Source organism: Sparus aurata, chromosome 2 (assembly GCF_900880675.1).
Source record: "Sparus aurata chromosome 2, fSpaAur1.1, whole genome shotgun sequence".
NCBI classification, from domain to species: domain Eukaryota; kingdom Metazoa; phylum Chordata; class Actinopteri; order Spariformes; family Sparidae; genus Sparus; species Sparus aurata.
In genome coordinates, this window is record NC_044188.1 from 8,000,401 (window position 1) to 8,012,401 (window position 12,001).

Below are 12,001 nucleotides of genomic sequence, written 5' to 3' on the forward strand. Positions count from 1 at the left end.
GACTCTTTTTTTTTCTTTTTGTGCTATTTTCGCTCTCCAAGCCAGAGAAGACGAGCCAGACAATGTCCTGTTCGGTACGTCGTCAACACGATGCCAGTGAGAGAACTAATAGTTTCATTATTCAGACTACAAACCTAAGATTGGAAGCCATAAAAGACGGCAAATAGTCGAAAATGCCACATCCATTTTAGAAAGACGGTGCAGGGAAAATCAGCCCCCCGAGGATACGACTGCCACGAAGGCACTAACCAGCCGGAAGATGTTCCAGATGAGCATAAGATGTGTGTGTTGTGCGTGCGGATGAGAGAGAGAGAGGTTGAATGTCAGTATTTTTCCCTATGTAATACTTACCTTATAAAATGTCTATTGTTTGAATTTTGTAAATGCTGTTTTACTATTTTTGTGACTGTTAGATTTTTGGAATCCAGCAGCTGCCGTGGCCCTGGTCAGTGAGTGTGTCTGTTTTGCTATTAGGTGCTGAGCAGGTAGTGTACAGAGGGGGTGTAAGAGGTTTTCAGCAGAAAATTATGGCATGAGAGCAGCGAGAGTGAACCAAAACAGTGAAGCCAAACAATGAGCTGAAAACTCACTACACAGCTTTACAAAGCCGAGGGGGAGCTGCAGGCTCAGGTGGTATTTATCCGTCGGCTCATCTTTACCAGTAACCCCTTTTTACATTGTCACACTGTTTGAACAACTGTTCTTACAGCCGCTTTAATGGCAGAAAATAGTGAAAAAATGTTCATCACAATCTCGAGAGAAGCCACAGTCGTGTCTGAAATAGCTTTTTTAATCAAACAGTCCAAAAAACAAAACGTATTACATTCATAATGATATAAAAGAAAGAAAGAAAGAAAGAAAGAAAGAAAGAAAGCTCTTTCATATTTGAGAATTGGGAACAAGCATATTTAGGTTGCTTGATGAATAATGAATGAGTGATACGTTTTTGACAAATCATTTCAGCACTAGTGAAACCCGAAACAGTCAGACAGACAGACAGACGGGGCCGAGCGTGTGAGCGCGCTCGCTCTTTGTTGACCCCGAAAACCTCAAGATGGCTCGGAATACATTTTTATTATTAGCCTTGCTGCTCCCTCACACTCGTCTCCGCGGTGTTCTTTGTCTTCTGTTTCGTCTGTTTTACTCATTTGAGCGTCTGTCCTCAAATGTCCGACATGCAGAGAGGAGCAACTCCACAACAAGTTTATTGCCTCAAATAAAAAGGACGTGTTTTGCCGCCGTGGCCACTTTGTTGATCATCGTCCTTCGCCTCCTTGAATCTGCCTCTTGAGGCTCTTGATTCCTCGTTGACAGTGCAGCCGAGCGCTGCTGTGGTCCCCGCCTGGCAATTTGTCTTGCAACCGTTTTGACCACCGGCGGATTGCGATACGTCCCCTCGTGTTTGCACTGAATGGAAAACTTCTCCCTGAATACTTATTAAACCCGTAACCTTCGCGTTTCTCGGCTGGCTGCTCCGGTTGTTGCTGGTCAAATGACTGCAGTTTTATGAGCGTAGCGATTTTTCGTCGAGAGGGAGGTTAAAGACCACACTGATATAAATCTGACGGTTCAGACGGCGACGAACATGTAGAACAATCTACCGACTGAACGCGCAGGGTTGTGATCCGACTCACGAATGAAAAGCTAAGATTGAGATTTTTCCCGTCAAAACTAAGAGGGGAGAAAAACATAACTGGGACACTTTCAGCTGCATCCCAAATTCACCTCACACACACAGTCGCACACACACATCGCTTCCTCTCAACGTTATTGATCGCTTCAGGCCGCACGCAGGGTCGACAACTGCTGGTTAAAGGTTGGACGACCCTGCTCATCGGTTCAGAAAAACAAACTTCTTTCTGCTTGAGCAAACATTACATACCAGGTATTGTTCGGCAGAGCATGCTAATAATTCAACACGCCGACGCGGTCCGAAAAATAACACATAACGCTGGCAATCGACCAGCAATCAGGATTTAATCAGACTCAAAGTGTTCTCTCTACGTGACACTGCTCTGATTTTACTTTGTCAACCAATTAAGGCGTCACACCCACGCACAGACGCTCCCACAATGCAACAGTATGGCCTTAAAACGTTGCCAATTGCTTCCTGCAGGTTCATCTGTAGACACCGCCTGCCTCCTAGATATTTCACTCATGCACATAAAACAGACTGTAATATAATTTTTTCTGTATCATCTACCATAATAGGTAACTACATGAGATCAATTACAGAAGATCAATAGTTATTTTATAATAGAGCCTTCGTTTTACAACAAGAGAAGAGAGATATTCATCAGATTGGTATTATTGCAGTGTAGCACCAGTTTGAGTGCTGTTACTCCACTTAGTGTCATTTAATTAAGCACATTTCTCACACTTGTGCTCCACATTATCTGAGAAACAACACAGCCGGTTTTAATTCAGGGGCAACAATCACACTTCTCACACTGCACTTGGCCCGCGGCAACAACCAGTCCTAGATCCGTCTTCGCCCCAGGTCAAGAAAGCTTTCATACTATTCACGTTGTGAGCCCTGAGCTAAGAGGTGACCCCGAGATGACTTTGCCCCCTGTCACACACAAATTGTTACCCCTGGGTTAACCTACAACCCAGGGCTGCAAGATTTACACCGTGTTTCTCCTATGTTTTTTACATTCGAGAACAACGCACAGTTACTCTGTTTACTTCAACTTTTTAATTCCCGTGTTTAGTTGATATTCAGGGGTTATCCCCATAAACTCTAGGCTAACCCTCCTAAGGAATCGGCTGATGCAACACCCTTTGGTTTAAACCTGGGCTAACTGCTTCCTTAGGGCTGATCAGGGCTCGGCGTGCACCGTCTTTTTCTTGCCGAAACACACAAAATAAAAGAGCAGTGCAGTAGATTTTCTTTTAAAATATTGCTAGGCAACCACTGAATCACCTGTTCTTAGCATGAAGGCGTAACTTCGCAGATCTGTCCCTTTTATGTTGGCTAGCCTAAAGTACTTAACTTCCTAGTTCGATAGTTATCTGCCTTGTAAATAAATAAAAAACATCTGCAGCAAAAAAAACAATAAAAAAAAGGCTCTGGCTCTGATTTAGGATGAGAAGCTGTTCTCTGAACTGAACACAGGGAATCGAAGATCCGAGGAGAGATCACAGGGAGAACCACCAACAGGTTGAGGATCTCACTGTGGGTAATGGTCAGTTCAAAGCCTATTATTATATCGATTTCAGGATAACGTGTGAAGAGTTTGAAAATGATGTCAGGCACTTTTCTGCTCCAAGTTCGAGTTTTTTCAACATGAGGCGGTGAGAGCGCTCCTGCTTAACACGGCAGCCATGCCTGGCATCGGAAAACGTGATGTACCCGGGGTAAGTTAGCAGCTTACTGGCGATAGAAAACAACTGTAAAAAGATGCTTCTCATTGCAAAAAGACTGCCTTCTGTCTGATCGGGCCTTTAGTCTGAGGACAAGAAGATTCTAAGAATGCTTGTAGCTGTCAGCTAACTGCAGTGCAAAAAGCTATCCTGGCACAATCTTTGCATATTTCAAAACTGGCTAACGCCGACTCTTCCCGAGGACTTGCTGGCTCTCTGAGTTTTTGCAGTGTTATGCCTTGAAAAGAGACTGAACACAGGGCTAAATTAAACAAGAGCAGTAATGCCTCGTGCTAGATAATAAACATTAGCTGCGTGTTCAGACATTTAACCCGTAGCTGGTAAAAATGCAGTTTGAAGCACACAGCCCTGGGCTTAGGTTAACCTTGTGTAAATAATGTATGTGAAAAGAGTCAACTCTTGACTCTTGACTCAGGGTCAAGGATCGCCCTGGGAGAAGAATATGCAGTGTGAAAAGTACTTTAGACGCATGTGCTTTACTTCAAATCCATCCCAAAATATGCAGAATTATGCTCATGTAACAAAACCCTGATTATTATGTGTGCACGATGGCTGACATAAGAGATTAAGCGGATAAAGGAGAAGGAAAAATTGAGAGCTGGTTAGTTATCAATGTGAATTTTGATTTCCCTCGTTACGGATATGTTAAAAAAAAGAGAAGAGCCAAAACACTTGTAATGTCAGTGCAGGTTCACACTGAGTCAGTGTTGGAGACGGACAGACTTGAACATATCTAGATGAAATAACTGTCAGAAGTAACTCCAGACTCTGAGAGGACTCAAAAGGGTGTTGCTTTGCAATGGAGGAGTATTTCTAAAGTCTAAAATAAATTTAGTAAAACAAACCCAAACGTCTGTCCCTTTAGGTTGATGCACACTGTTGTATCTCATGGCGTATGAAGGTTGTGCTGCAACCAGCTGCTGCTTTCGCGTGACCTGAGAGATCATTGTAGATCATCACAGAAGTGGCCACAGCCTCACTGTGAATTGCTTCTGCTTTACTCTGTTGTTTAATTTTGGTCTGCTTTACCGTTCCCCCCGGGCAAAGTGAGGATGATCACATTGAGGCAGATACTCACACACAGTGGAGGCTCGCTGAGGGAGGTAGCACAGCGGCTGAGGGACTGAGGAGAGTCGTCTAGCTCGGTGCACAGCTCAGGAACAGCAGTGAGATGTGGACCGTTCCCGTTGTCCCAGATATACAAGGCGACCTGCAATAACACACATTGATCTTTGGAGTTTACAAGCTACAGTCGAGATGCAATCTTTCACACATTAATGTTTTATCAGAAGCTTAACGGAGGCGATGTTTCCGTTTATAGTAAATACCGCAATTTTGTTCCCACAACTAAACTCGAGAGAACATATTCAATATTAAAGCTCGCTAACAAAAGAGATAAAAGGGGCACGACAGAGGAGGAGAAACTGAGAGCTGGTGGAGTTTTGCTGTACCTCAGCAAATCTAGGATTTAGTTTAACTATTCTACAGGGGGGAGATCGAGACGTTACAGTAAAAGAATACGTTATGAGGACTGCCCCAAATAATCAGGATCTACAGAAACTGTAAACTGTGATGTTTTTGTGACTTGTGGCCTGGAGGTCATCGGCTGATCGACGTTGAGGATTCGTGCAGTCCGTCTGTGTTTTTGCACATCTGTGATGTTCATTTTCGCCTGCGCGAGGTTGAGAGTGCACGTTCGTCGAGTGCATCAAAAATACAAACAGCTTCAAATCTCTCAATTGTATTTGAAACACAGCATTATGATAATACACAGTGTTATAATGAAATCTCTTGCGTTGAGCACATGCCGTTTCTAACTGAACCACTTTTCAAGACTGAGCTATGATAAGTCTGACGCCGTGTTTACTGAACAAAAAAATCCCTCGATGCCTCCCCGACTGAATTTCAGTGATAAAAAATAAGAACCTCAGCGCTGCGCCATGACAATTCTCCAAAGTAATGAGATTTCACTTCAAGGTTAGATGGATTTCATGCCTCGCTCTTCTTTGTGCAAATAACTTATAGTGGGTCGGTGTGGCTTGAGTGTGACGAACAGGAAAATTGTTGGAAAATGGCTAAAAAAAACCCACTAGCAGCCTCATCATCACTTTTCCCAAACAAAATGGGCCTGAAGGTAACTGAGCGGCGTGTGGCGTCATCTTACCTCATGTTTCAGGTCAATGGTGAAGTCAGACTTAAGTGGCTCATCTCTCACTTTGTTTGCGAGCCTAAAATATGAAAATATAAAACACACACGCAGCCTTTCAAACCTCGGGAATGCTGTCGTGAGAAGATCGGAACGGTTCAATTTTCGCTGCACAAACTCACCGAACGACGAGGGGGATGCTTAAGGCCCAGGCGGCAGAAAAGTCAGGATACTTAAAGACGGAGGGGTTCTCGGCAAAGGCGTAGTGATGGATGATGGTCGACTCCTCGTCGTGAAGGGGCTTACCGAGAAACCACTCCTGATGAATGAGGAGCAAGTGACAGGCTGAGTGCAGGTTACTTCTCTTTATTTTTTACAATGTTACACTTAAAAAAGCGGTTGCACTTAATATTTCTTTTCACCGGTAATAAATGACTGTTAAAAAAAAGGCTCATTTGGGCATCTGGCCTAAATTGGGAGTTTTGACACCGCACTTGGCAGAAAATCTTTGTAATTCTCTCTGGTGATTAAGTTCCTCACTGTCTGGGAAATAATGAGACCTCTTTATAGAACAACGTTTTTTTTTTTTTTAAATACCACAAATTGTAGCCAGAAAGGCTCTCATCATAACTCTTGATGTATCTCGGGTTAAAAAGTATCTTACTTTGAGAGAAAATGCTCTGACAGTTTTATTTTGCAAAATAAAAAAAATGCTTATTGCTCTCAGATGAGATGACAGATACCACACTCTGGTGTTTGTGTACGGTAAATAAGAGGCTGCAGCGTAGATTAGCAATCTCTAGCTGTCTCATGATTCACGTTAAGTGACGGCCGTTGAAAAATGCAGATGAGACGCTAACGAACACTTAGCTAACCAAACAGCGAGGCTCCTGTCAGTTATGAAGACTTTTTTGTAACATTCCAAGCTTTGATTTTCAGCAAGGTTTTTCTGGAAGTCCTACAGTTCAAGAATATAGGACTGTGCAACCATAAATATTCCAAAAATTGGTTCAACACAACGGAACGGCTGCCAGTTATCAAGATACAGCAGACTAATCCAACATCCCTGCTATAAATCTTCCTCATGAAGGTGACGAAGTTCAGTTCTTGTGACACATGTTTAGAGTGGTATTGATTTAATGTTATGGTCAGTTTGGTGCCTGCAGTTTGTGGTGCTGTTAAATTGCACTGTGTTATAGCAGGAGGCGTTTTTAATATTCCGTGTACATATATTTGTGTTAAGCGGTGATTGTCATTTACAAGCTGAGGTACGAAAGAAACGCCCTTTTCTTCCCCTTCATGGATAATATCTGCCAACAGATCGACATCATAAATATATCATACGTCATACCAAGTTTAATAACTGTCACGCATTAGCGTCTCAGTGTCTAATTGGTAAAAGTTATTCAAAAGTGGCTGCTAGTTTCTGTAAAGGACCATCGCTCCTGAAAAAAAAAAAAAAAAAAATCTAATTTCGTTTGGCTTATCACAATATGAAGCCGACCACACATTACTGTAACGCCTGAGAGAGACGTCTGTGCTTCAGGGTGTGTAGTAATGAATGGTGATGTATCCAGGGTCGTCTCTTCCTCAGGATGAGGCCGTTCATATCCACACAATAATGACTTCCATCTCTGACTTGGAATTGAAATACCACGCAGGGTCTTAACCGTCCTAGATGAATAAAAAGGGTTTCCGTAATTGTTGTGCCGAGTTTCTCTCAGACCAGAGAAAACTTCAGCCTTGGCTGATAAAAATAAGCAGTTTTTTTTGTCGGCTTTGGCGTCAAAGTGGAATTAACATTGTTTTTGATCCCGATTCACTTGAAAGCAGAACTAGTGTTGTGAATGCTTGACAACAAGTGTGCATGGCAACAAGAACCATAACAATGCGGCTGATATTTGGATTATTTTCAAAATTCATAAACAAACACATTAACGATGGAGAAGGCTTGATTAGGAAAAAAAAATCGACCCCAAAGTATAATTTTATGACTGCAGCATTTATCTAATACTTATATTTGACCTACCTCATCGACCCGTATACAAGAATGTAATTTCACGAGTGGACAGACGGGCCTTAAATTACGTCTACAGCAGAGAACAGAGTGACGTGTCTGACAGGTTTCACTGTGAGCTGGCAGCGCTCGGTGCAGCCGAGCCCGAGCCAACCTGATACTATATCTCTTAATTGAAGCGATGATCAGCTAAGCCGGAGCTGCAAACAGAAAGCTGTAGTCTCGCTGATGAATTCAAAATAGATAGATGAAGAGAAATGGGAGGTTTAGAGGAAATATACTCACTTTGTTCTTGTCAAATTTTGCGAGCACTTGAACGAGCTTAGGCATCCTCACATTTGTTTCCTCCTCCAGAAATACAATCCAGGATGAGTTTTTCCCGAAGGAGTACGATAAGCTGTGGAAAGACGAAAAAAAAAAGAGAGTAACATCAAAACTGGAGCTGAATAATGAAATAAGAATAAATGGAACATAAACACCACATAAAAACGGTTTTTTTTTCCAGTCCAGTGTGAGGAACTATCTAACTGAGGCTCCTGACCCAGTCAGATCAAGGCAGCCACACAGTTTTTTTCCCTTAAGGGCTGAAAGACAAAAAAAACCCACATCACAAGCACAAAGGCTTCTTTCAGGGAGGGCGGCTCTGTAATGATATGGGCTGCTTTCTCTGATCTACGTCCTAAATCTTTACAGTGGAAGAAGAAAACAGATTCAGATGTCATTTCACATCTCAGCAAAACAATTATGGAGCACATATTGGATTTTTTCAGGGGGCCCAATCATGTAGCCGACTGCAGCTAATGTCATTATCAAGCTGTTCAGACCACTGAATAACTGCGGTAATAGGCTTATTGTCACAGTTATAGACACATTTGGACGGCTCCTATTATAATGTGGAGCAATCAATCAAAGATATTGTGCTCGAAACAGCTTCAAAGCCATCTGTAGCCTTAAAAGGAGGCTAAAGAAATATCCTCAAAACCAAAATATAACCCTCCAAATCTCGACTGTAGGAGGACAAAATGTTTCTGCCGTTTCCAATCTTCAGTTAATCACGTGCTCGTTCAACTGTGAGAGTTCTGGGATACTTACTAAGGCAGCAGAGGAAGGATGCTCCAATCTCCCTCATTATCTGATACACTATGAAGAAGCAAAACCACCGGTGGTTTCTGCAAGAAAGACAACACAAACCAGAGATAAAGACATGTTTATTAAGTGCACAACAGCCACACAAAGCGGCTACAGACAATAAAAAGGAACTTTTCTGCACGAATGAACCCGAGGGGAAAATTGGAAGAAGCTGCGCTGCTTGACCTCACAGCAAAACTGCGCAACGCTGACAAAAATGAACACAGACTGTGTTCATTTAAGTGTCAACACATCCAATGAAAGACAAAAATAAACAGTAAATGTATCCTACGAGCACTGCCTGTGTTGCCCAAGTCTGATGTGCCACAGATGAGCACTGTAATTTATTTTGTTGCCCCACACTTTCGCTGTTTCCTTAAAGACTCACTAGGGCACCAAGTGTGTTTTAAACTGCAGCAAGAAAGAGTTGTTAAATGTATAATTAAAACCGGCTATAAGGAAAAACACATCACGAAGACATTATCTAGCCTTTTTGTTTTTCAAAGAAATAACTACATATTTGTGAGCTGTTTTTAAAGATTTACATTTTCCTGAGTGCCACAGAGTTGGTGGATAAAAAACTGAGAGGGAATAATGTTTTATCAGATCAACTGTAAACCCATCGTGAACTCACCTATTGGTTTGTGGACTGTAACGTTGAAATGCTGAGTTAAGTATGACGGCCGTCACCATCTTGGTTTTTTTTAGCCAGAAGTGACCATTAAGTATTTGGATGGGAGGCTGGAGTTGGGGAAGAACCCGACATGCCTGGGTAGCGAATTGTCCATCACAATGTGGCCACGCCCTAAAACCTACTCGTCTATTTTTACCTCTAAACAGGACCATGATTTAACAAATGAATACCATGATGGGTTGGAGAAGACTTGAAACTAGCGATTGATTCCATAAATCGAGGAGGAAAACTGTTCACTGAGGTAATAAATTAAGTGTGAAGCAGGGTCATTCTCTCATAAGCTTAAATGCAATCAGACTTTTGTTTGAAACCAGTGGATCTGCCCCCTGCTGGTCGTTAGAAAGAACGTAAGTTTAAGGCTTCACTTTTCAGGCCTGGAAGCTCCGTCCATATCTTGGACAGTACAGTTTTTAGAGTTATGTCTTCAACATATTAATCTGGCCTATTAGCATGCTAACATTTGTTAATAAACCCTAAAGACAGCTGAGGCTGATGGGGATTTTAGTTAGTTTTAGTTAGTTTAGTTAGTTAGGTTAAACCCAAGTATTAAATTAAACTTTGTCAGGGAGATCACTAGAGTTATTACAATGTATCCTAAGCGGGATTATAATGATCTTTTAATTTATTAGCAGTTTTCTTCTTCACTTTTTACGATCGACAGGTCGGACATCCGAACATCCCTGTCGCATAAATTGTTGCCGTGGGCCCGGCTGGACGACATGACAAGCGATCATCGTTAAAGTGCCAGGAATTGACTTTACTGTTCCACCTGACAGCAACTACGATGAATGTTGACATGTGGAGACACTTTAATGTGTGAAAGTAAACCTGCTCTTGTCTTTTCTTCCTTCCACTCAGCGCAGCACAAATACAGAAGGTGACTGCGATCTTGCACTTCAGTGGCATGATTAGTTTGGTATAATTCTCCAGACCAGAGGGTGATATCCATGTGGTTGAAGGTGGTGGAGCGGCGGTATCGACTTCCCGCCCATACACCTTCCTTACTCGATCATTAGCTGTCAATCATGTTGTCACACCCCCTTTTTTATAGCATCAAATACTAATTAAAAGCAAACTCATCAGAAGTTTTATTGAACATACATCAGTGTGACAAGAACTGCCTAAAATGACAATTATTTTTGGATGTGTACTTTGAGTTTTAAGTTTGGTCCATGTCCCACCTGCCAACATGGAGCAGGAGGGATCGATGAGCTTTACCGCAGCCTGCCATCAGGGAGCAATTGAGATGTTTTGTCTCTACTTTTGGAGAGCTGTTGTGTCATCCTGTCAATCATACTTTCCAATATTCCAAATTTGGCTCTGTCTTGCTCCCAACATCTCTCGAGTTCAACCATTATCGAGCTGGTACTGTGGAGCCTGACCTCGGCTTTTTGGTGTTGTGGCTCGGATCTTTTTCACGTGAAGAGTTGCCAATAAGAACAACATAGAATAATGGCAGTCTTATCCTGTAAGGAGATAAAACTTGTAAACAAACTGGTGTGATCCTCCAAAAACCCATTTTGCCTTCAGGGTTTGTGCTCTTGCTGGTTCTTAAACTAAGAAATAAGACAGAAATATCACTGGAAACAGGCGCAGGGTATCTGAGGGCACGGACAGTGCACACAGTCACTTCACAACGAGAGGAATCTGTTTCAGCAGAATTCTCTGTATCGAGGACGGAGAGGAGAAGGTGTGTGAAGATTGTCTGAGTGAGCCGATGTCTCACACTGCGAGGAAAACAAAGCAGCGGAGCGTGAGACCCTGTGGTTCATTACTGCACGGTCCACTCATCATGCAGGAAGTCAGGGGGAACAGTCTCCTCCGAGTCATTCTGTCTAACGGCAGCCTGTTTGGTTTGGGCGATGAGTCTGACGCTGTTTACACGTATTAAACGGTATTAGCCTGTCGAGGTTTGTTAGCTCTCCCCTAATATGAGCCTTATCTTAAAGCTAATAATGACACGTACGGCTTTCATCAAACGGCTCCCTACTTGACATTCACACCAGCACTGTTATATGGAAAGAATAACTCCCTTTTCTATTAAACTTGAGAGAAAAGTTGAATAGAAAAAAATAACAACGCAGACTTCAGATAATAATGCAATCTTAAAAAACAGCTTTTGCTTCAAAGAGCTATTGACATTCCCACAATAAAGGAGGCAGAAGAAGAGGCTGATTCTCTTACGGCGATTGTGAGCCGGCGGCAGACTCCTAATCAACAGATAAGAGCCCGTGCTCGTGTGGACATGCTTGCAACGAATAGGACACTGATTGCTTGGTGACTTGGGAGAAGATGGGGGTCACTGAGACCAGGTTGTCATGGAGGGACAGGAAGCTATGCTTTTAACCAGAGGAGAGGCTAGAGGGGAAGGCTGGATATAGAGCCTGTCAGAGGCACTCCAGTGATGAGCCGCATTCAACAATGACATTTCTGATGGCCGAGCGAGGCGAGCCAATGAGAGCCAAACCTCTATGGCGCAACATTCTCATCAATTGTCAGATGATGCATGTGAACTCATTTGAAAAACAGTGCATGTCACTGCTGCTTTTGGAGGTTTCCGAGTTTAATCTCATTCTGTTGCACTTGCGCGTCCCTGTGGATATGAGCATCGGCTAAACGACAAAAATAC

The 12,001-nt window shown here is 42.6% G+C and overlaps 1 protein-coding gene across 2 annotated transcripts in view; it reads right to left on the reverse strand.

Moving 5' to 3' along the window:
• The window catches only part of b3glcta (beta 3-glucosyltransferase a), a 73,350-nt gene that overhangs the window by 19,028 nt on the left and 42,321 nt on the right, over positions 1-12,001 (reverse strand). For both annotated transcript variants that reach the window (XM_030407671.1, XM_030407663.1), the window contains 5 exons: positions 8,643-8,719; positions 7,836-7,947; positions 5,716-5,852; positions 5,552-5,615; positions 4,466-4,597 (listed from right to left, as the gene is read on the reverse strand). In XM_030407671.1, coding sequence (XP_030263531.1) covers positions 4,466-4,597; positions 5,552-5,615; positions 5,716-5,852; positions 7,836-7,947; positions 8,643-8,719 — 522 coding nt within the window. The remainder of the gene's footprint in view (positions 1-4,465; positions 4,598-5,551; positions 5,616-5,715; positions 5,853-7,835; positions 7,948-8,642; positions 8,720-12,001) is intronic.